General features: G+C 50.4%; 2 protein-coding genes across 7 annotated transcripts in view; one reads left to right on the forward strand and one right to left on the reverse strand.

Moving 5' to 3' along the window:
- The window catches only part of GNB1L (G protein subunit beta 1 like), a 44,509-nt gene extending 42,932 nt beyond the window's left edge, over positions 1 to 1,577 (forward strand). For all 4 annotated transcript variants that reach the window (XM_053993507.1, XM_053993505.1, XM_053993508.1 and 1 more), the window contains exon 7: positions 875 to 1,577. In XM_053993507.1, the coding sequence (XP_053849482.1) occupies positions 875 to 1,141 (267 nt within the window). In that variant the 3' untranslated portion in view covers positions 1,142 to 1,577. The remainder of the gene's footprint in view (positions 1 to 874) is intronic.
- Positions 1,578 to 10,997: 9,420 nt separating this feature from the next.
- On the reverse strand, positions 10,998 to 23,253 carry TBX1 (T-box transcription factor 1). 3 transcript variants are annotated; one of them, XR_008439805.1, is made up of 9 exons: positions 22,989 to 23,253; positions 21,312 to 21,777; positions 17,927 to 18,028; positions 16,336 to 16,507; positions 15,956 to 16,111; positions 14,490 to 14,557; positions 14,183 to 14,283; positions 11,957 to 13,451; positions 10,998 to 11,830 (listed from the first exon to the last, which is right to left on the reverse strand). XR_008439805.1 is itself a non-coding variant. In XM_053993502.1 (8 exons), the coding sequence occupies exons 1-8, from the start codon at positions 23,176 to 23,178 to the stop codon at positions 13,015 to 13,017; spliced, it is 1,692 nt and encodes a 563-aa protein (XP_053849477.1). In that variant the 5' UTR covers positions 23,179 to 23,253; the 3' UTR covers positions 10,998 to 13,014. The 3 variants fall into 3 exon arrangements, 2 of the variants coding, with proteins under 2 accessions (XP_053849477.1, XP_053849478.1); XM_053993502.1 differs by having other exon boundaries at positions 10,998 to 13,451; XM_053993503.1 differs by having other exon boundaries at positions 10,998 to 13,451; positions 21,312 to 21,726; positions 22,989 to 23,252.
- Between the last annotated feature and the right edge of the window lie 599 nt (positions 23,254 to 23,852).

A 23,852-nucleotide genomic window follows, 5' to 3' on the forward strand; every position in this document is an offset into this window, starting at 1 on the left:
TGTATTTCAGAGGCACATTGCTCACTCAGACAAGTTACCTGAGGTGAGAACAGCAAAGGTGTGTTACTTTGAGCTTTGTACCTCAAGAGAAACTCATGTCAGTGAAAACTTTTCTTTCCAGGGGCTAAGTCCTGTGCAGGCCCAGTGCCTCCTGAAGGAAGCCAAATGCCTCCCAATTGAATTGTGCCCCTCTGTGCCCCAGTAGTCTCCAAAGAGTAACAAAAGGCTTCCATGACTGAAATCAATAACTTGGCTATAATCCCCTCCTTGGATTTGGTGTAAATAGAAGTCTCTTGGAAAGTAGTACTAGAAATACAGATTTCCTGACACTGTAACCCAATTCCTGGAAGCATTCCTTTCTCAAGACTGAGGTAAATACTACAACAGCTTATTGGGCGTTTTGTGAGGGGCCACAGTAGTAGAAATGAGTAGCAGGTAGCTTAAGCATCAGCTCAGAAGGGTCTCAGCCTGGGAATATTGCAGAAGCAGGGAAAATATGTGGCCTTAGCTCTGAACATTGCAGGTCATACAAGAATAGCTGGAAGAAAAGGGCAAATCTGTACTCAAAACCTCGATTCAGACCTTCACTTGTGAAAGAATAAATATAGCTTTAAATGCAAAATAAACTAAAAGCATACAAGAATTTGGTTTATTTTGTGAAAATTGCTCTGGAAATGGGAGGCTCAAGTTAAGGTGTTTTCTGTCTCTGTCTATCGTTGTTCTCACCAAGCACCATCCAGCACATGGTGAAAAGCTCCATGCTCCCTGTGTGACACTGGTGTGTTGGGTGGGCACAACACCTGCTAAAGTACCAAATGATTCCTTTTTCTTCTGTTTTGAACAACTAGAGCTCATTTGTAACTTTTTCACAAAGGTTTACAAAACACACGAACTTGTCAACGCTGGCATATCTGATATCACCATCCGTCCAGACAAGAAGATCTTGGCAACAGCAGGGTGGGATCATCGCATCAGGATCTTTGGGTGGAAGAAGCTGAAGCCCTTAGCAGTGCTGGACTATCACACAGCAACCGTCCACTGTGTGTCCTTCTCAGATCACAGCAACCCCCGGGAGAGACTGCTGGCGGCTGGCTCCAAAGATCAGCGCATCAGTGTCTGGTCCATATATGCTCAGACATGACACATCCTGCACTGCTATGGACTAGGAAAACAGGACTGGTGAAGCAATTCCTAGCACTGTAATTCAAATGTGCATGTCTCCAGGCTGAAGTGAGAGTCCTAGGTTAATTCTTATGCTTTTTGTTTAAGCTATAAGTTTTGTCTTCCATAGCGGAAAGTGGATTTTTAAAATTCCTAACAAGCAGAACAAGGCCAGTCACAAACAAAGACCAAAGTTGCTTTGAGTTCTGCTACAGGTTTTGCAACACCTTTCCTTTGGCAGGTTGCTGACATAACTTGTGCCAATATCTTTTGTAAAAACGGACTGGAATCCCTCGAACTGCAGTGGGGGCAGAATATGTCTGTTTGTAAGTCATTTATGTATCCAAGAATCTAAATCAGTGTAAAACATCACTCTTTCTTGAAAATTTATACCCATTAAACCACCTCCAGTGGTTTCTCATTGTCAGTTACTTTTTCTTCCCCGTAACTGAAAGGCTATGAGAACACCCTTGATTTGTTCACACTTCTGTCAGTTTCTAACTTAAACCAACAGCCAGGAATGTGACTAGGGATGGCCTTCGGCATTTATGAATTTCATTATGTCTCCTGTCACCTCAAGCCTCACAATTAATCACAAGAAAGAAAGGAAAAAAATCTTCCCCAACATTGCACTGCAAAGCTATGTAAAGCCTTTTACAGAGCCAGTGCTAAATCCTTTCCATAGACTGATGAGCTGAAGGATTTAAACTCGACAATCCAATTAGCGCCCTTCTCCTTGGAGAGTCAGGGGTAAGTTTCAGCGTGGAAAGTTGGGGATTCAGCTGCACAGCTCCCATTAACATTTAGGGGAATTGCATGGGTAAATCCTTATCCACACAGTGCAAATGGTTCCATTAACTTGTCATCTCTACAGTCATGGAAACAGAAATTCATTCATGAAAGTTTTTTGTTTGACTCACAAAGCAGCATTTGCCTTCTTCTAAAGCGTATTAGACACACACCAGTGTGCTAAGAGCCAGGGTACTGCTGGATTCTGTCACAAAGCTGCAGTGACAACTGTGTCCAGGCTGTGCACTGTTGATACTTTATTGGAAATAACTGTTTCTGCTCCATAGAGAGGTAGAAATCAAAGAAAAAGAGACCAAAAGTGAACAGCAACATCAAAGACTTTGAAAATTATTTCAGGAAAAACACACAGGCAAATTAAGGTTTGAGTCTGTTATCCAGCTGTGCCTTGCAGACAGAGAATATTGCTGGACTGAAAGCCTTAAGCACCCAGCCTGATGTTCTTTACATTAAAACACAGAACCAGGATACTGTTGCCACGCTTTCCTAAATAAAATGTGGCCTTACACATTTTAGAGTGTGGTGACACTTTAAATAATGCATTTCTTTGATTATTTCTTTACTATTCAGTAGCTGCATGGAGGATCACATTGCAGTTGAAAGTTAAAGCCTAATTTTGAGTGATCCCCAGTCAAGGGGAGGCGGTGGTGTTCATTACATCTACCAGACAGAGTTGCACGTCTCCACCCATCATCCACCTCCCACACAGAGGAGGAGCTGCCCCCACTGTACAAGCAGCTCCAGCCTCAGCCTTGTGGAATGAGATGCAGTCACTGTCCACAAACCTGCTGCTGGAAGAAACCTTTTCTTATTTTCTTTTTCCTCTTTCTCAAAGTAGGTCAGAATTGACACAAAGAAACAATGAAATAAATAAATGGAGAATGTGTTGTTGTATGTGGTCCAGGGGCCTGTCCTAGGAAGTTTGCACAAAGGTTTCCTTTTGCCTGTGCTGTCTGGTACAACACCACACATGTGGCCCAGAGGGTACCAGCATTCCTCCTCCATGGCAGCAAACAGCAGCCTGCACTGTTGGGCAGTTTCCACAGAACTGAGCTGTAGGTTTAATGGTCATCCAGCAGGAAAAGAAATCCAGGGCTCACCCATCCTGGGCAAATAGTTAGTGTAAGAAACAATTTTTGATGCAAATTCTCTGGCATTGGCACAGGGCACCCCTCTGGAAAGAAGGATTAATGCTTTATTAAGAACATTATTAGATCAGAGGCTGAAAGTTAGGAATTCTTGAGTATATTTTCTCTGAAAATTGCCATTTACTGTCAACATCTGTATCTAAAGTAATTAGGGAGACTCATAAGGGATGTTTAGATTTACGAATGGGTCTTTTGGAAGATACTCTAAAGATTACTGGGTGCTTTCATCTAACTTACTACCTTTTGCTGGGAGTTGAATATTTATGTTTGTCTGATGTGATAGATTTAAAAACAAACTTAGTCATGCAAGTAAAAATTGAAAATGAGGACATGAACTGTATCTCAGACACACAGGTGAGAGTTTCATCAGCTTCAGGATGAAGGATACAGGTTGCAGGGCTGCTTGCAGGAACTTTACTTCCCATTACCAAGGCATTATCTATGCCATACTTTTTCACAATACAATTATTTCATTAACACTTTATATCACTGCTGATTTTATTTAAACACCCAGAAAACAGATTCTTCTTTCACATTTTAGTTTCCTTGAAATGAGCAACCAGACTACACTAGTTTGATTTAGAGTTGAGCCTAAATGCCATAGTTTGATTGTGAATTACAGTCTTCTAACAGTTTATTTGCCTAAGAAACTAACCTGGACTTCCCCAAAGAAGAGTGGTTTCCAATAGGAAAGATAGTCTGTATCAGTATAGGCTGTAAAACACAGTTGTCTGATTATAACTAGAACTGTAAAATACAGATGTCTGATTGTATCTAAGAATAGAATATCTAACTTTTTTAATTAAAAAAAAAAAATACAATTGTACCATGAGCGTGGTTGTCACTCAAGATTTCCACTGACTTGCTAGCAGCAGGTTGTGAGCAAAGAGCCACCTTAAGGTGGTGGAGTTAGCTCCGAAATCTCACCTGCCAGAAAGGAACAGGGCTAGCCTGTACCTAGCCTAGAGGATTCAGGAGTGAAGGTGATGACAGCTAAATTATTACAAACGGCTTCCTCCTAAGAATCACCGTCTTTGGCACCATGAGAGGGAAGAAAGCAACCAGCATTCGTAAAGTAATAGAAATAAATCCCAAACACCAGCATCTGTGCAGCAATTACGTGGAATATTTATCACCACTGGAATTAATGGGATCTCTGACCCTCTAACATTATTTGTAAATGAATCCATTAGTTACAACTCCTTTCTCTTATCAGTACATGAGCCATAAAGCACTGCAGTCCTTCGTGTAGATGAGCAAGGAAAGAGGAGATTGTGTTTGTAGTAATGAGTGAAAAAGGAAGTAAGCTGGGGGCATGCAATGAGACAGTTGTTAAATTTAGTCCTTTAGAATGTAATTGCTACCGGAAGCCAAAAAATTACTCTGCAGCTTGACTTGGACTGTTGCAGAGGTTTGAGTTTAAAAGAGCAGATTTTTATAGTTAAGCCAATACTGGCTTCTGGACTGCTTTTGTTTTTAGCATATTTAAGATGCATCTACAAAGCCAACTTGCAAATTAATAAATCTTTCCTTTAATTCAGTCTGTCAAGAACAAAGATAGAACACTGACTACTGCAGGAGCCATGTTAGTGATGTAAACCAAAGGACTGGGGATTAAACAAGGATTACTGAGTGCTAAATCAATGTGTTTCCTTTTCTGGCTGTGTGTCTGTGGTGTGAAAGTGTGGATCATTACATAAAACATGGCACGTGACTGCCTGGATTAATACTACGCAATGCTATGGCAGCGCTGAGACATAAAGTTTGATGTTTACGCATGACTATTGTGCTACCAGGAAAGTATCAACCATGACTAAGGAGAAGGGCAAGGGGGTTTCTGCTAATGTGTAATATTCTGAAATTTCAGCTTGGGTCCCCCTCTACTATAGCTTTTCCAAGTAAACTTGGCTGTGTTTGTCTATGTCCTATTCTTCTGGGGCATCCTGGAGGTTTCTTTTATAATGTGAAGGAAGCTATCCAGAATTAAGGTCATACTGGGGGGGACATGGCAATTCATGTAAAGATCTCACAGTATCAAATCAAATGAAAATATAATCTCTCGGTTGGGAAAGCTTTTCTCACCTGATTAGTGGTCTGAACAACAGCTGTACATCCTATCAGCAGTGCTGTGTACTGATTTATTCTGAGCTCAGAGGAATTTGATTTGCAGTTTGGTTTGTTAGAGGAGGAGAAAGAGGAAGTGAGGGGGTAAATCAAAACAAAGGAGCAACTTGCCCCTCTGAGTTAGGTGATAGGAAGACTGTGGAAGGTATGAAGGGCCTTGGAGCAAACCACCAGCAGTGGCCAGATTGTCCATGGGAGAGGGACAAGGATGGCAGGAAGAGTACCTGGTGGAACCATACAGTGATAGGTCTGGCCTACTCATACACCACCTTATTTTTGTCTCAGACATATTTGCTTTTACTTCCCCAGCATCCTTTTTTAAAGGTGACAGTACACTAGGAAATCCTGTAGACCACAATCTACACCTCTAAATAAGCCTGTGTTCACCCAGAGGAGAGTGTATTTATTTCTGTGCTCTGAAAAGTCATAAAACCAGAAGCTGCAGTGCCACAGGGGATAGCAGCGGGAAGGACTGAGGACCTGAAGCAGCCACATGTACTGCAGGAGAACCACCCTGCAGTATTAAGTATCTCCTCACAGGAGAGTGACATGGCAGTGAAAAATATATTAATAATTATCTGTTACAATTTGAAGTTCTAATTATAAAAAAAAATAAAAGGGAATAAAAAAGGCTGATAAATTTACTTGAGATTACAGCTGTTTTATTCTCAGTATATATAAGCAAGGGCAGCAAAAAAACATAGAAATCCTCAGATGCTTTCTGGACAGCAATGGTCTCTTTCCAACCAGTGGCAGGATTGATTGATCCTGATTATGTCCAGATCAGGAAATTAGCAAGCATGTTCAAATGCTGAGCCATTATTCTGCTCCATAGCTCTGGCATCTCACACATGCAGAAGTACATTTTCCAAGCCCCCATGGCACTGCTTGCTATAAACATGTTCTGACATAGGTAAGAAGGCATTGGGTGCACTGGGCCTATGGAATAATTTTTAACATGACAGAGAATGTGGCTGTGGTACTTGTCCTGATGGTAATTTTTAAAATTGCTGATACGAAATCTCAGTGATTTGTGAATGCGTTGTTTGTGTTCATGGAAAAGAATCTAGGCTGCTTTTAACATAACACTTAGAGTAAGTATTGTCTGTTCAGATTTTTTTGCCTCAGATATTTTGATGGCATGCAGACTTGACATCCTGCTAAATAGAGACATTGAGTCTTTATAGTTTTATCTCTTGAGCTCATCTGGTTTGAAGTAGTTGACAACAAGCAGGAAAGGGAATAGAATGAAAGACTCACTTCGTATTTGCTGAAATAAAAGAAATGTGCAAGGCAGTGCTCAAAATCAGCCTGGGAGAAGGGCTGCCTCTTCCCACCCCTCCTCTGCCCTTTGCATATGATGGCTTTGCCTGCAGCCCCTCCACTCTCATGCTGGTTCTTGCTGCCCAGAGTTGGAGCTCACACCCCAGACAAAGGGCAGCTGAAGCAGCCAGGCCGGAGCACCGCGACAAGGGGAAGCATTGCCCCCTGGAACAAGGAACAGTGGGAGCACAAAGCAAGTGGAGCAAAACACAAATGCCCATCATCCAAGCTAAAACCAGTGACAAAAGCAATAGTGCTAACACCTCACACTAAGGTGCCTCTGTAAGTTTTACATGTTGTTTATTCTGTTTCTCACTTCTTTGCAATTTAAAGCCCATGAACATCAGTCTGAGTCCCTTGAGCACCTGGGCAGTCACTCCTGTGAAGGCAGGCACTAAGCACAGCAGTAGCACCTGAGGTGTCCTGCCCTGCCCACTGAAGCACCCGCTGGTTGCCAGAAGGAGCGTCAGGGAGGAGGAGTACACTGCAGGAAACCATTCCTTTTCCTTCTCCATCTGCCAGAGAGCCCTAAGAGCTGTTCACAGAGGTGCAGAACCCAGGCTGGAGTGGACGTCGCAGGTCACTCGCTCTCACTGTGTCCCTCTCACAGAGGGGACGGGAGGCTGTCCTTCGGCAGCTCCAGTTGTGCTGGGAGCAGGAGGTGGAAGCTGCTCTACAGCCTGGCAGGATGTCACAACATGGAGCAGCGAGCCTTGAAAATGTCTAGGGCCTCTTCTATCTATGCTGCTCCATCTCCTTATAGAATTAGGTCCTAAATGAGACTTTTCTGGCTCTTGTTCTTAATCACTTCGTTACTAGCTCAAATTTATAATTTTAACCTAAATAGAAGTTAGTGATTTATTGTAATTATTTTGTATAGGCTGCTCTTAATAAAGTTTTTTTTTTTTTAAATCTGGAAAAACATTTAATTTCCCATATGGAAAGAACACATTTATCATACTTTACTTGGATATACTTGGCCAACTATTGCACATATATGCAAAACATATGTGACAAATTCAAGGCTGAATTTCATAAAACAGAAATGCTGTGAAATGTGATATAATAAATATATTACACGGACATATGTGGCCAATTTATAAAACTATGGTATCTTTGGTAAATTTATAATAGGTCATTCCTATTAATGGGGGGAATGAGGGCATTTTCTGCCATATACAACATAATACTTTACACAGCCCTCCTGAAGGACAGTGGGCCTTTGGAGAGCAGACTTGTACATGTACATACATGTGTATATGGGACATGTCTGTGTTTTTCAAAATTAACGTGTGTCTTCAAAACCAGCTCTTCCTTTTTGCATTGACTGTGTGTGCAACATATTGGGCAGGGAAAAAAAAGTATGAAATACTATTCTTTGAGATTTGCAAATCTCAAACCTCTGATACACTATCTAGATTCCCAACCGACAGTGGGTGTCTCACTGTAACAGCACATTCTATATGCACATGCTGAGCTCATGATAATGGCAATAATAGAAATCTTTGGGTGCAGTCACTTTCACCTAGTTTTGCCAGATACCTATGAAAATTATATATCTTAGCAATCAATTCAATTGGAATGATTAAACGAAGAGAAAATGCTTATGTTTATAAAAACGTTGCATCCATACACAAGTACTGGCCTCTACACATGCAGAGTGGATTCTTAATAACAGGAGCTTAAAGCAAAGGCTAAGCCATTGCTGGCTGAGTATCCTCAAATTGTAACTCACAGGAGACTGCCCCTTCTCATTTATGCCAGAGTGTTTCAAAGATGAAATCTTTCCTTTAACCCCCTAATCTATATTTTCCTCTCATCGCGTATTTCCCAGCTCCGGAAGATGAAGCCCTTCTCGTTCTCCGCGCGTGCCGAATCCACCGCGTGCCATGCCCGACTCTTCCCTCTGGAGGGAGCCGGCTCTTCAGGCAGGGCCGGCCGGGGTGCGCGCAGCATCTTCCTCTTCTTCCTCCTCCTCCACCGCGGCCACGGGGCAGCGATACCTGCGGGGACCCTCCGAGGTGACCCTCGGGACACGCTGGGTGTGCCCCTGCCCACACCGGCAGTTCCACACAAACGGCGGGTCAGGCCAAAGCACCCGCGGTCTCAACGCGCTGCAGAATTTGGTTTCAACCTATCAGGAAACCGAACGACAGAAGGCAAAGCACAAAGAACCAACACGTGTATGTGCACACAAACGCTCTTCTTCCACCTTCCAGCCCAGCCGTGTTCAACAGGCTCACGGCAGCTTTTTGAGCTCTTTGGGTAATGATGCTGAAACCTGCTTTGCACGTACTGCTGCGTTTGCTCTTCCAGCCTTCTCCAGTCAGCAGGGCTCAGCTTCTGCCCCCCAGCCCAAACCTGTGGGTGCCTGACTTGTTTCTAGCGGCTACAGGGATCCCTTTACACAGGCAGAACATTACACAGCACGACTGAACCTGCTTTTCCTATTCCAGACAGATCAAGGTACAACTGCCCTTTGGTGAGGGATCCAGCATTACAGCAAGTGATTGAAATCCACTTGCTGGAGAGAAGGAGGAGTGCTTGGCAGGGAAGGACAGTGTCCCAGAGCTGAGGTGACCCCAAGCCACATAGCCCCACTAGCCATGGCTCTGTGTAGAGATGCACTAGAAGCCCACAGCTGATGGGAGAGCCACACTGTCCCCCAGCAGCCTACTGCATGCAGAACACCTTTTCTATACCTGCTACAGTCCTCGGGTCATTCTCCACCCTGCAAGCCACTTACACACACTGTAGCAGGAAACCAAAGCAGTTGCTCCCCTGGCCATGGCCGTGTGCTTGAGATTGGCTGAAGAGATGCCAACACCCCAGGATGCTGAGAGGCAGCTGCTGGGGACTACCTGCACAGTTCTAGCCAGAGAGTTATAGGGCCTCCCTGAAGAGAAGGAAAGACTAAAGAGAACATCTGTGAAATGTGTGAAGAGCGTACATGAATACTGCAAACACACAGGAGTCTCATCCCCGTGCTCCTATGCTACACTGAATTCAGTCAATTCCACTAGCAAGGACAGAATAAAATCAACTGCAAAAAGCCATTTCCGAAAACTGCAACTATCCCCAGTATTTGGATTAAGTGATTAAGCAAAGGCCACCCTTGTTCCACCTGCATGGAACAAGGAACTAATCCTGGATTTATCTACTGAGCTAGGTGATGTGGTTTTCAGACCTCAGAAGCAATCACTGAACTCAGCCTGTACCTCTAGAAAATAGAGCTAGATGGCTAATTTATTCTCTAGCGCTATTTGGAAAGGACAAAGGATGCTTGTAACCTCCACACTTGGGCCTGTTTTACAGCAGCTTTTAAATATACTTTGTGTGTAAGTGCTTTGTGTGACTTGAGGTAACCACAAGTGGAAGTGTCGCCTGGAAATGTGGCCACCTTCTTTCTTAGTATGTGCCATGGACCTTGGTGACAGCATGGGCTGAGTGAAGTTTAACCAGACATGTAATCAAATCATACAAAGTCATTTGTCAAATGAATCTACAATATACAGATAATGCATGGCCTATACATGATATATCCTAACTAACATGATATATCCTGACTAACAGGCTGACAGGTAATATGACATTACAGTGTTACAAATTTTTCTGTGATTTTCAAAAGGCTTCTACTAGTCAACCTGCAGCATTACAGGGTTTTGTTTATTTGAAGTGGATTTTTAGTTGGGATCAAAAAATAACCCTTTTTGCTTTCCATATCTGTAACACTCACATCTGGTGAGACAGACACTGTTATGGAAGGAGGGACACCAGTCAAAGCCCTGAAGAATTTTGATTTAAGGATTAAAACACAACATGAACTGGACTACTAAGATGCTTTAATGTGAACATGTCTAAGCACCTTGCATGCTGGTGGACTAAATGCATGGTTAGAAATACCATTTTCATAGTTCAGACTGTAGGCTTGACACAGCTGCATGGTCTCCTTCCCATTCAGCCTCAGGACCTCTGCAGTGGTTCTTTAGCACAGAACACAGACCGGGGATCCTGAGGGCCCACCACCCACAGCCATAGCTTATAATTCTGTGACTGTCTCTTCTTCTAGCAAATATAAAATTGAAATTCCTACAGTCAAGGCAAGGACCTTGAGCCACTTTCATTAAGGGCACAGTTTAGTCCTGGCACCTTGGGTCATTCTATGTGTGCTAAAGAGAACAGGTGCTTATCAATACAAACACATTTGTTTTCACCTGGGAACCCCAACCTTGCAAACTGTTGTATTGTGATAGATTACCACAACCATGGGCACGTGTGGCAACCAGGGACAGAAGGGAAGGAGCAACCACCTGTGGAGAGCCACCTTTGCTCAGACTAAGAACTCCCCTTGTTTAAATAACTGCATTTTGTAGGGGAGGCTTAGATTTCAGGGTAGACAAACTAACAAATATACACAAATAATCAAACAAGAAATTAAGGAAAGAAAGAAGAGGAAAAATATTTATAAATGTCACTGTCCAATGTCTTTTCAATTGAAATGAAATAAGATTATCTACATATATCTACAAATATCTACATGTATCTACACTTTGCAGATATGATTCTTTGGTTGTCTTCACTTTTTTTCCTACACTGCAACTATCAAGAAAAAAAAAAAGGGTTTGTATAATCTTTGAAGGAAATAATAAATATAACAACTTCATTAAACGTTTGACCAAAACTTTGGCACTAATCAGTTTACAGATAACAAATCATACTGAAAACTCTGAAATAACAGTGGCAAAGCAATAGAGCACATCCGAGAGCCATTTCCCACTGACTAATAATAAGCACAAGGCTATTTTACATCAGCTTTTCTGAGAACATTATGCTTTAGTCAGACACTAAGAATCTCACAATTCACTGCAAATGTCAAATAAAATACATATTTCTTGCACGAGTCTTTTTTTTATGGATCCAGATATATTTTTTTAACAGAAAAAAAATTACATAAAATATTCATGGTAGCTTGTATCCCTTCTTAAACCTTTCAAAAAGGTTTTGGAAGCCCAAAGCCCACTGCCAGAGACAAAATAAACATTGCTATTAACACTGCCACCTGCACAAGGGAAAGAACATGTTTTAAAGAGTTTGTAATGAAAATGCACAAACATGGATGAATAGATGACTTTAAAAGAAATAACCCCCATCTTTTAATGGAGTCGTGTGGAAGAATCAGGAAAGTGTTCATAATACTGTACACCAACACAGCTGAGGAGCTGCTCAATACCTTCTCTGAACAGAAAGGGACTGCCTTCGGTGAGCATCTGACAAAACACAAGCCAACGATTCAAAACATATCACTGGAGAACTCTGATGAACAGGACCATCTTTTTAGCAGTAAGGAACAACTACTGAATGAAGATACTAAAGGAAAAAGAAAAGGTACTTACCAGCATTAAGAGGGAAGATGCAGCAAGCAGGTAATGCAGAATAAATGCTTTAGAACTACTGCAGTTTGGGTCAGCCAAATATAAGGCATGAGCCAGTCTGAGAAAAAAACCCTGAAGTCCCTTTAAAAGGCACTTCCACAGGAGAGTATTCAAGAGCTCAAGAAAGGATACAGGAAGGCAGAACTGTGTAAGACTGCCTGGGAAGCAGGTGGGAAACACACAGCCTGAAATCTGCAGATATTCCCCCACCCACAGGCTGGTTTTTAAACCTTTGCAGGTATTGTTGGGAAAACAAGATGCAAACACAGCTGCATGTGCCTGTGCTCTTGGCCTTCTCAACAGCTCCGGAAAATGCTGCTATGGTTAAGGAATCCCAGTGAACCCCAAAACTTGCGAATGGGTCAGGGCCAGAGGAGAAGTGGGAAATTTGTTCTGGCAGTAAGGATTCAAAGCACTCCCTTCAACTAAACTCTGCTTCCCCAAGAATCTCCTCAAAGAACCACCTGAGCCACCTGTGAACCAGCCCCCGGTGTGCCCCGGGTTGGGAAAGACTGACACCGACAAGTGCAGGACGACACACGGCTCACGGCCGGCCCCACAGCCCCTGCTCGGTGCTCACGTACAGGCCCCGTGGGCAGAAAACACCCGTGGGCACCGCCAACGCCGGCGGCAACACCAAACCTCCATTAGAAGGCCCCGCGGGCGAGTGAGAGGGGACAAGTCACTTCACCGCTGCCGCCTCACCGTCCTCCCACCGCATCCCAGCCGCCCGACGATCCTCGGTGCCCGGCACGACCGGAGGCGCGGGGCAATAGGCAGATAAGGACATATGGCTTCATTTATCAAAGTGCAGCCGCGGGTCACACCGCGATGGAGCTCCCGGCACCGCCGCCCTCACAGCCCCCACAGGGCGGGGCGCGGGGCGGGGCCCGGCTGCCGGCGATTGGGCTGTCTGGCTGTCCATCAGGTCAAGCTGGCCAATCAGCTCACTCGTAAGGCGGGATGTGGGGGAAAGGCGGGGAGGGGGGGGCGGTGTCTCTCGTGCCGCCGGTGCCCCGTTACCGGGGCCCGTAGTCGTAGCCGGCGGGTGCTCCGGCCGGCGAGTACATGTTGGCGGCCGCCGCCGCCGCTGCCGCCGCGTTCATGTGGTGGTGATGATGGTGGTGGTAGCTGTGCCCGCGGATGCTGGGGAGGGGGTATGGGGCGGGCCGGCTCTTCGCCCCCAGGTAGTGGTCGTAGGCGGCGGCCGCCGCCGGCGGGTACTTGTAGGGATGGTGGTGCAGCGGCTCCGACGCGGCGGGCTCCAGGCGCAGTTCGTGGTGCGGCGGGCTGGGCCGGCCGCCGCCCGCCCCGGCCAGCGGCACCAGCCCGCCGCCTCCGCCCGGCAGCGCCGGACTGAGCACGCGGGACATGAGCTGCTGGTGCGCGGCCTCGGCCTGGTGCAGCGCCGTCCCGCCTGCCTCCCGCTCGAACTCCCGCCGGCTCTCGGCAGCATCTACGGGGCAACAGAGTCACACACGGGATCCGCACACACGGGAAAGAGGCGCGCGAAGGGAAGAGCGCGGCTGCGAGCGGGGCGTGCAGCAGCGGCATGCGGCAGGAACGGGGCTGGCGGGACGGGACCTTCTGACTGCGATAAATGGAGTTGAGTTGACTGACAAGCTGGTACTCGCCTGACATTTTTGCAATTGTGTAACACTAAACAAATACAGACTTCCCTTTATTTTGCAGGCCCGCAGTGCTTTGGAAGAAAGGCCTTCGGTTGTCTTTGCAGTTGTTTGCTCTGGGTAATGGAAAAGCAGTCAATGGTCGGAGGTGCTGTTCGACCTGACTGCAGCTCCTGAATGGAGTGGGTTGGCCCTAAGCGCACTGCCGAGGTGCATTAAAAGGGCAATGCGAGAAGGAACCTGTGGCCAGCACTACATCTCTGCCTGAAAAGCTGAGTTTGTTGCTAAAAAGTCGAAAATGGGACTCTAAAGGCAAGGGGCAGTGTTTTTTAAAGCAGCAAATTTTCTTAAGCACACAACAACAGTAAATGTTGTAGTCCAAGGAAGAATTAATTAGGCTATGAAGGCAGCTATTTTTCTTTAAAAAATAAGCGGTAGCATAAAGCTCATTAGCAATGGGGCTGTGCAGCACCTTGGTGAGCAAGGCTGGCCCCAAGCATGCATGCACGGGCTGTGCAGGGCCTGGGAGATGGGCTGGCCTGGTCACTGGGGCTCTCACCTTTCTCTGTCCCATTCTGGTGGGCTGGGGAAGAGACTGGATTCCGGGATCTGGCAAAAGCGCTCATGAGAGGAAGAGGCCCTGGCCTGTGGTTCCTGGGCCTGGAAGAGGAAGGGGAGAAGTGATACAGAGCTGATGGACCAACAGAATGAGCAACTGCAGTATTGCCTCTGTGAGCTGCAGCTGGCAAATGGGGCCCAATACAGTGTCCCCCTCCATGAAACCCTTGTACAAATGTAAGCTGGGCAGATACATGTAAAATAGGGGGAGTGGGTTATTGCCATAACCAATAAAGGCATAGCCTTACCAGTCCTCAGGGTCACAGTCTCTGAATCCCTTGGCAAAAGGGTTGCTTGCAATCTTCAACTGTGTGATCTGTAAGAAGAAGTGGCAAAATGTCTAAAAGCAGCACACAGGGCTCCCTGGCCAAACAGTGGGTGTGTCCCTGAGCAGCCTTTGGGACTCAGCAGTGCTTGGTGTAACAGAGGGGATCCAGGTGGCTGGTGGAGCCAGGGTGTTCTCTGCCACAGAGCACAAACATGTGCTTTCCCTCTGTTAGAAAATGCGGGCTAATATGCTACCTAATATGAGTTCAAGGTGAAGGGAAAGGCAGTTTGAGTTGGCTGCAAAAGCTGAGTAAATGCACTTGTAAGAAAATGCCACATCATATGGGTCACCACTGGAGCAGTTAAGACAAATCACTGGATAATTCATACTTATGTATTTATTTAATTCGCCAGGGAGAAGGCAGGACATTTTCTATATTTAAGCAAATCCATGGATAAAGTATGTGATTGTGAGTTTCCGGAATGGGTTGAAAAACAAACTTTAAGCCCCTCAGTGACAGTTCCAGCCTTAGAGGTCAAACTGATAGAAAGCAGGAGAGAAAGAGCAGCTGTCCGGAGCCATCAGGCAAATGCCAGCCGGGGAGGGACTCCAGAGCCCCTTAAAGGCACAGCCTTTCTCTGGCCTTGCCGCCTCCACCGGGGCGAGGTGCGGCCCGACCGCAGCATCCCGGAGAGACCTAAGGTCAATTTGCTCGGAGCCACTGCAGAGGGTGACACTTGCGCCGGTTGCTCAGGGACAACCCCGGGACACAGCCCCGGCCTGTGCGGCATCGTCGCGGAGCGAGGCGGTTCGGAGCAGCACTGAAAAGCCCCCTCTATGAAATTGTATTTCCACTCGCTGCTGGGGTTCATGCTCTTTACATTACACTGATGCGATTTAAAGGAGCAATTGGATTAACTGCTGCCCAGAGATCCGCATTAGATTGGGGTGGGGGTGTTGTCTTTCGTTTTGTTTCGTTTTTAATGTAAAATTGTATTCTGAGGAGAGACAGACCGCTACGAGTTTAAAGCAGTAAAATCGCAGATTTATCCAAACAAATTGTGAGTGACATTTCGCAGCGGGAAGCCTGTCGTTTCCCCACTAGCCCCAGTCTCGGCTTTACATAGGTAATGAAGTCCCTCGGGCGGGGGAAGCTGACGATGGGGCTAGAGCCCACGTCGCTTCCTTGCCGTACACCGATGCAGTTCCTAGCGCTCCCCGGCTATCGGGTTCCTAGCGCTGCCCGGAATGGGTTTAGCAGATGGGGAGGAGGAGGCGGGAATACCCCCAGCCATCCCTGCCGCCGCCGGACACCCGCAGCCCGGCCTCCAACCCCGGAGCCTGACGAAGGGGCTGAGCCAGCACTGGATGCACCCGCACCCATGGTACCTCCGGGGCGACCCCAACCCCCGCTTTCTGCTGCCCCGAGCTCCGCTGCTGCCTCACCCGGTGGTTCTGGTAGGCGGTCACTGCCGTGAAGCGCGTCTCCTCGAAGACGAAAGTTTTGAAGTTCTCCTCCGCGTACTTCTCGCTGTCTTTCCGGGGGTCCACGTAGACCACGTGAAAACGCGGCTGGTATCTGTGCATGGAGTTCAAAATGATCTGAATGATAAAACGAGCAAGGAGACAATAACTGATCCAGGCGGAGCATGGAGAGAGGAGAGCGCAGCCCCGGCCCTGCCGGCTCCACTGCCCGGGACAGCCGCGGGGCTGGGGCAGAGCCCCCGGGGAGGGGCGCGGGCAGGGTCACCCCACGGGAATCACAGCGCGGGGAGTTCCCACCCCGTGCAGCCCCGTGTTGGACATCTTCTCCCGGGAACACTTACATGCCCGTTGTCATCCAGCAAATTGTTGGTCAGTTTGAGCTTATCGAAGGAAACGATCTGCTTCATCCATTGCGCCCCTTTGGCCGGGGAATCCGGGTGGTAATGGACTCTCCCGGGGGTGGCGGGGTCGGCTTTGCCAGCCACCAGCCATGAGGAACTGTGGAAGGCGTACCTGCGGGAGGGGAAGGCACCCTCAGCCGCGGCCCGGGGGGCTCCCGCCCGCGTCCCTGCAGCGCCACTCCGAAGGACTGCAGCACCCCGCGCCCCGCAGAACCCGGCTCGGGATGGTCCCCCTGGCCCACCGAGGGGGAAGCACCGCCTCTCCATCACTCCCGCTTCCTACGGCCACGAGAGGAACGAGCCCTTTTCCGCAGCCAGAATTGCTGCGAAGGGGATATACTATTTTATTAGGTCGGCGATGGAACTGTCGTGAGAGAAATCTACAGGATGGAGGAAATTTATAGCTACCCGTGTAGATTTGGGAGAGAAGCCACAAAAGCCTCCCCCTTCCTCTAAAAAAAAGGGTGAAAAAGAGCCCTCTATACAGTAATATTCTCGCTTTAAGTGAAGAGTGGAAAGTTGTGTGTAGATTAATAGCAGGTTCAGAATTTAGCAGTCTTGTTTCATTCTTTCAAAGTACATATTCAACAGTAACATTTAAAACAGAGAAACCAATCTTCTATACACGTGTTTACTTTAAAAGCCAGTGTTTGCACAGGGGGAATTAGACACCATTGGACTTGAGCAGAAACATTACTTTTTAAAGATATACTCAATTGGATGTTATATATCCTACTTCCCTTGACAAGCAAACATTTCTAGGACGCCCTGAGAATTTGGATATCTGTCTAAATATTTATATATCAGACCCTGCGATTCCTATGCGGGCTGCCTGCTCGGCGTCTTGATCTGAAGCTAAATACATAATGTGCTTTTCACTGTCTTAAAATTAAAGGGGTTCCAAACCAGACCACATCGCTGCCTTGTGAGTTGACAGTTTCCAAGGCCTTCTACACTGCCGCTGGAAACAAGGGCATGGTTTTGTGGCTTGGGTGGCTGGTGCCTTTCCAGAGCACAAAACCCACTCTCTTCACCCAAGCACCCAGGAAACTCCCCAGCAGGCATGGCACAGCTTCAGGACATGCGCTGAGGGGCTACAGCATTCAAGGAGCACCGAGGGGATTTTTGTTAAGTGGCAAAGGGTGTTTGCAGGTAGAGACAGGGTGTAGCAGTACAACAAAGAGAACTTTTCTTTTTCTAGGCAGGACAAGGCAGCCCCTGCCCTGTGCCCTGTGGAAACCTGCCCTTCTCCCCATGCTGGTCTGTCCCCGGCCATCTGTGAGCCTGGTGCGGAGGCTGAGGGGGCCCTGCAGTCCCGTGCAGCCGCTCCTGGCCCCAGACTCGTTGCAAAAGTGTGAAACAGACCCCAGGTCAGCTGCATCCCGTGTCCCCTCCCTGTCTCACACCGACAGGTGTCACGCCCAGGGGCACATCCCCGAACTCCCGGAGGGCAGGAGCAGGGGGTAGGCAGTGACCCAACAGCCCCTACGGCTCCAAGAACCGCGAGACACGCCAGGTATTTGTTACTTGCCGGTATCGCTTGTCATCCACCGGCACGAAATCCATGAGGAGCATGTAGTCAGCCATAGGGTCCATCCCGAATATCTTCACCTGGAAGGTGGGGAACATGCGCCTGGCACAGAGAGAAGAGACAAGTGCTACGCTGAGGAGCAGCAGGGAGCCCCGAGGGGCCGGCACGGGTTTCTTCCCCTCCAGCTGCTCCGATACCCTCCCAGTTGTGATGCTAAGTCCCCTCGCAGAAACCACTGGCCGGAGGAAGAGGCAGATACGCCCAAGCTGCGTGGGGAGACTGGCTGCCGTGTTCCCCAGCCCTCAGCATCATCCCGAAAGGTGAGCCGGGGGGGCGTCCTGCCTCTCCCACTGGCTCCGGGACCGTTCATGTCAGACACCCAAAATGCCCCACCGCGGTGGAACGGAGAGGACAGGGGGAACAAGAACATCCTCGGCCTTTGCTATGGGGAGATAAGTGAAAATAATTTCTTTCCCGTGGTTTCCCCATCATTTTAGCTGACCTGACTGGAGGCAAATGCAAGGCATTACCCTGTCTGCGGACTTGCACTCAAGCATTGGGAGTCTCAGGCAGCCCGTGGGGGTCAAATCTAAAAACTCCAGCCAACGGCACGAGGTGATCGAGTTCCCACCTGTGCCCATCAAACTGCACCCGTTCGAAAGCAGTGGTTACAGCAACAGCCCCTAGGGCCAGCAGGAGACCTCTCCCAGCCCCGAGGGGCAAACGCTCCCCCTCGGCGGGCAAGGGCTAGAGGGCAACGGGGATGTCCCAGAAAGCCCCGTCCCGGATCCACTTAATTGCAAGAGCCCGGTCGGGTTCCCGCCCCCCGCACCTTTGCGGAACGAAAAGGAGAGCGGAAAGGAGCCCAGGGCTCCGGAGCTGGGCAGGCCAGCCCCCGCGGCTGCTCCCCCCGTTCTTCTCCGCGCAGGCCCCCGGGGGTTAAGCTAAGCCGAAACGTGGATCCCACGCTCAGGGAGGGCACGATTCCTTCAAGGGACTGCAGTACAAATGCGATCGGCGGTGGGCTAAGGGAAGGGGCCGGGATGGTCCACCCGTCCCACCCTCCTGCATCTGCACACACAGTGACCAGGGCCCGGCCCGCAGCTCCCCGGCGGGACACGCCGAAGATGTGCCCTGGCGTCGGGGCTCGTTATGGCTTCGTTTTGTTTTACAGAATAGCAAACCAAGCGAGCGACTATGGGCAATATTTCGGGAAGGGTGTTTGCAGCCATTGAAAAACCAAAGTCCCAACCGCCCCCTGAACAAACAGCCCGATCAAACCCGGACACAGAGAGCCCCCCCCGGCTCGTTCTCGGCGCACACGGCCAGACCTGCTGTTATGTGCCCCTTCCCCCCTCTGAGGGCCGATGGGTCAGCGCGCCTCTGGCTCCGCAGCTCTTCCACATCGGGCCCAGTACTGCCCGGCTGCATCGGGATCAGGCGGCTGCGTCTCCTTCTCTGTAAGACTTTTAGCAAACTCTGGAGGACGTTTTCAGTCGCTCCCTCTGTTATTATTATTTTTAAATGTGCAAAAGCCCCCATTAGCTCCAATTCCGGTGTTTCTTGTTCTAAAACTTAGTTTTAAAACAAACAACCTGAGATGATAAGACCCATCTAGACAAACAGCAGGGCCAGCCCAGAGGTGCTGGAAGAGAATAGGCTTTGCAGCGCCTTTCCCGAGCCTTTTCCTGCTGGTTTTACCCCCTTTTCTCCTGTTTTTACTCGCCTGTCTGGAGTTTCGACTGTGTCATAAAGTAAACGAAGAAAAGGGTGGGAGGAAAGCCCCCGATTCAATTCGAATTGAATTATTATTTCCGAAACCTTTTGAAATGGGGTATTTGCAATCCTTTCGCTCTTCTTGGAGAGCTAAGAAAGCCAGATCGAAGAACTCCTGTTTGCAGAGAGCCTCCGCCTGGAGCCTGAACGACCTTTTCCGCTAAGGAAAGCAACGCCGAGCCCGGCGCCGGGCTCAGGGGCCGCGGCCGGAGACAGCGGGCTGTGCGACCCGGCGCCGGGGCAGGCACCGTCTGCGGGAAATTCCGCCCGGGTCCCGCAACGCAGCGCCGGCTGCTTTTGCACCGGGCACCACTGAGATTGTTTTATTTTAGGAAATTGCTAATATAAAAAAAAAAAAAAAACCAAAACCAAAAAAAAAAAAAAAAAAAAAAAAAAAAAAAAAACCAACCAAAAAAACCCACTTAAAAGGCCACTGTATACATGTAAGTTTTGTTTTGGTTTGGTTTGGTTTGGGTTTTTTTGGGTTTTTTTGGTGTTTTTTTTTTTTTGGCACTTTCGGGACCCTCAGAATCGCTGATGGGAGAGAGCGGGAGCGCACGGCCGCGGTCACAGCTCTTCCCAGACCATTCGGAGCGGAGTCCGACCCTCTCCCCCGGCCGGCCATCCCGCCGCAGTCAGCCCCGGAGCGAAATGAGAGCAAGCAACGGGGGATTCCTTAATTTGTTTGTTTTTCTTTTCTCCCCCCCGCCGGATCGCTTTAAACCAAGGGAAGACTCAGAGCCTGGACAATTCGCAGCTCTGCCGGAGCCTGGCGGGGAAAACCTCGTAGCTCTGCCCGAACCGCCGCGGCCGCGGCGCTTCCCGGGGATCTCCATTAAATGCAGTAACAAACAACTGTAATTGGGACTCCTCTTCCCCCCATATGTTTTGCTCGTTCCTAACGTGAACGCCTCAGCCGCTTTCTTTGTTCCCTGCCCAGGAGCGGGGTCCTGGCCCCGGAACCGCGCCGCGGCGGCCGGAGCAGAGCCGAGAGGAGCTGCGTTCAGCCGGACTCATTACTCGATAATCGGGAAATGCAACAGCCCTGGAACACGTTTCCAGGTGCAGAATTAGGGTCTGTTCGCGTCTCCGCCGGAAGGAAAACATCTGCCCGTGCTAAGAATGTATTTAGCAGGTTTTGCACGGTTTGCGTGTTGGTTTTTTCCTTCCCCCGTATCGTTGCTGTCCGCCCCGGGAACACACACTGTCCTCCGTAAACACGGAACGAAGTCCCGTGTGGGGTCACAGCCGAAGGCGCCCGGAGGAGCACAGCGCCCTTTTAAGCGAGAGTGAAACCCAGTGCCCTGCCTGCCGTCCTCCGCACGCCTTCGCCGTCAGCCCGCAGCAGCAGCCGCGCGTTCTTCCGCAGCACCGAGGCCTTCGGGCCGCAAGAGCTCGCAGATTTCGCCCCAGGAGAAGCGCAAGGATCAAATGACGGCGACCGCTGGGCCGGGCCGCTCCGCGACTCGCCCTTGGGCAGCAGCTTCAATCTCCCCCCAAACTGCGAATTCAACCACTCGCATCGGACTCTCCCACCCCGACTGGCCTGGGTGCCCGGGTCCGGAGGGAGCGGCTGGAGAGCCGGGCCGCTCGGGAGCTCCGCACTGACCTGCCTGCCTTGGTGACGATCATCTCGGTGCCCAGCTGGTTGAACTCGTCCCACAACGCCTTCATCTCTAGTTGGACGCTCACGTTGGCCACCTTCGGATTCTTCTTCACCGGCGCCTTGGCCGCAGCGGCAGCCCCCGCAGAGCAGCCCGAGACTGCGGTCGGCCCGGCAGCGGCTCCACCGGCGCCCTCGGGCTGCTCGGGGCCTGGGGGCGGCGGGTTGGTCCCGGCCGCCGCCGCCGCCGCCCCGCCGAAAGGGTAGCCGTGCTGGGGCTGGGGCGGCGGGTGCGGGTGCTGCTGAGCCGTGCAGGGCTCGTAGTGCGGCGGCTCATGCTGTCCGTACGGGTCCCCCGGGGAGGGGGAGAGGTGGTACCCCCCGGAGGCGTTCAGGCTGCTCAGGCTGTTGGCCGTAAAAGCTGCAACATCGCAAAAATGGGACAGCTGGGTGAGCCAGGGGCTGGAGATAGCTGAAATCATTCCAAAAACAAGCGGTCAGGGCTCCGCTCCGGCTCCCGCTTTCCCCCCAGCTCCGCGCCGCTCCGCGCGGCCCCCGCCTCCGCACCGGCTCCGCGGGGTGCCCTCCGCCTCCTCTCCTGCCCCGCGCCCAGCCCAGCGGGGCGCCTCCCCCTTTCCGCTTTGCTTGGCCCCAGCCCCGCTCCCCCCCGGGGCAGGCGGGGAGCTCGCTGCTCCCGCTGCCTGCCTAGGCTTCTTTTCTTTTTTTTTTTTCTTTTTTTTCTTCTATTTTTTTTTCTTTTGCAAACCCGAGATGTCTGCCAAGAGCCTCGGCGGTGCAAAGCCCATGCTATCTCTGCAGGCCTCCCTCGCCACACATCACTTAGGACAAAGCAAAATCCCCCCTTTCGCCCCCTCTTCAAAAAAAGGGGAAAGCAAAAAAAACCAAACAACCCCCCCCCCAAAAAAAAAAAAAAAAAAAAAAAAAAAAAGAGGAGTGGGGAAACTCAGAGAAAGAAATCGGCTCTTATTTCCGTGTAGCTACGCTGCTGCAGGTAACGTCCTTCACTCTGGAGCCGCGGGGCTGCGGCTGACAGGGGAAGTCGGATCTGGTTTGGCAATGCCCCATTCCTTCCATCCCCGGACGAGAAAGAGGAAGAGGCCGGGACCAGAGCAAAGCTCCGGGTCCGCACCAAGGAGCACCGGGACGAACCCGGCTGCGCAGCCCTCGGCCGCCGGCCCGAGAGGGCCCTGGGGCGCATGACAGGCCGCCCCGCGGAGCGGCCGGCTCCTTCGGATCCCCTCCCGTGCTCCTCAAGGCTCCTCAAGGTCCCGGGGGTCTCTTGAGTTATTTCCGACGCAGCCCCTAGGCCGGACAGGTGGGGACAGAGCCGGTGGGAGCCGAGCCCCGGCCTGTCGGTGCCTCAGGCACGGCTGGCGCTGTCGGGGGATGCTTTCAGCACCTCTGAGAAGACTCGAGTCCCAGCAGCAGAGCCGTCGAAAGCTGCTACCGGGCCACGGGCAATGTCTTTCTCTAAGGGAGGGCTACAGGGGCTCAGGCGTGCCGGGAGGAACGGCAAAGCCTCCTCCGACCGGCTCCGCGGGCAGGCCGCGTTCTGTGCGCTGCCCCTGGCCCGGCTGTCGGCACGGGCCGCGTGAAAGCCCGTGGCCGCGGTGGCCGGTGGTCCCGTCCCCGCAGCCCTGCGGGGCCGAGCACGGCACTCACCTTCCATGTCCCTGGTGACGGTGCTGAAGTGCATCTTCTGAGGGCGGCAGCCGGGGCGGGCGGGCGCGCTGCGGCCGCCGCGGCGCTCCTCCAGCTCTCCTTTCCCTGCTTGCTCGGCGGCGGCGACTGAAATCAGAGAGGCGATACTGAAAGCATTTGCCTTGGGAGACAGAGGGCTGTTTTCGTCCATAGGGGAGACACCAATGCAGGAGCAGCAGCGGCGGCAGCCTCCCACCACGAGCCCCCCCCCTCCCACCCCCTAACTCCCCTCCTTTCTACCGCACCATCCAGGGAGGTGCGAACGAGACCCCCTCCTTCCAGACGGGGGGGAGGGGTGGGGAAGGGAAATTAAAAAAAAAAAATCAAACAGAAAACAACCTAAACCCTCTGCCCCCCCGGGAAGGGCGTTGGGGAGCAAGAAACTTCCCGGTCTCTTTGTAGCCAGCGCCGAGCACTGCAACGGCAGACCGAGCTCTGTCAGCGAGACGGGACCGGGGGGCAAGAAATAAATAACCCCACGAATTTCTTTCCCGGAATGTCCATTTCTCACCACCACTCCCCCCCCCCCCCAATTCTTTCCTGCGATTTATTAATTTTCTGTCTTCCCTTTCCCTCAACCACCACCTCCTGCTTCTGCCCCCCTCTTCCCCTCCTTTTCTCCTGCACGAAGGGAAAGTGTCTCCCTTATAGGCGCTTTCCCCATTCAGTGGCTGGGAGGCGTCACATGGAAGCCGGGGGTGTTTGCCTGCAGAAGTGGCGGCGACGGCGGCGAAAGCGAAGTGAAACTCCTGCCGAGACGGTGTCAAAGGGCTGGGGGAGGCCCTTCCCCCGCCTCCGGGCCACGGCGAGCGGCGCGGGGAGGGA

The sequence above is a fragment of the Vidua macroura genome, chromosome 18 (assembly GCF_024509145.1).
Source record: "Vidua macroura isolate BioBank_ID:100142 chromosome 18, ASM2450914v1, whole genome shotgun sequence".
Taxonomy (NCBI): domain Eukaryota; kingdom Metazoa; phylum Chordata; class Aves; order Passeriformes; family Viduidae; genus Vidua; species Vidua macroura.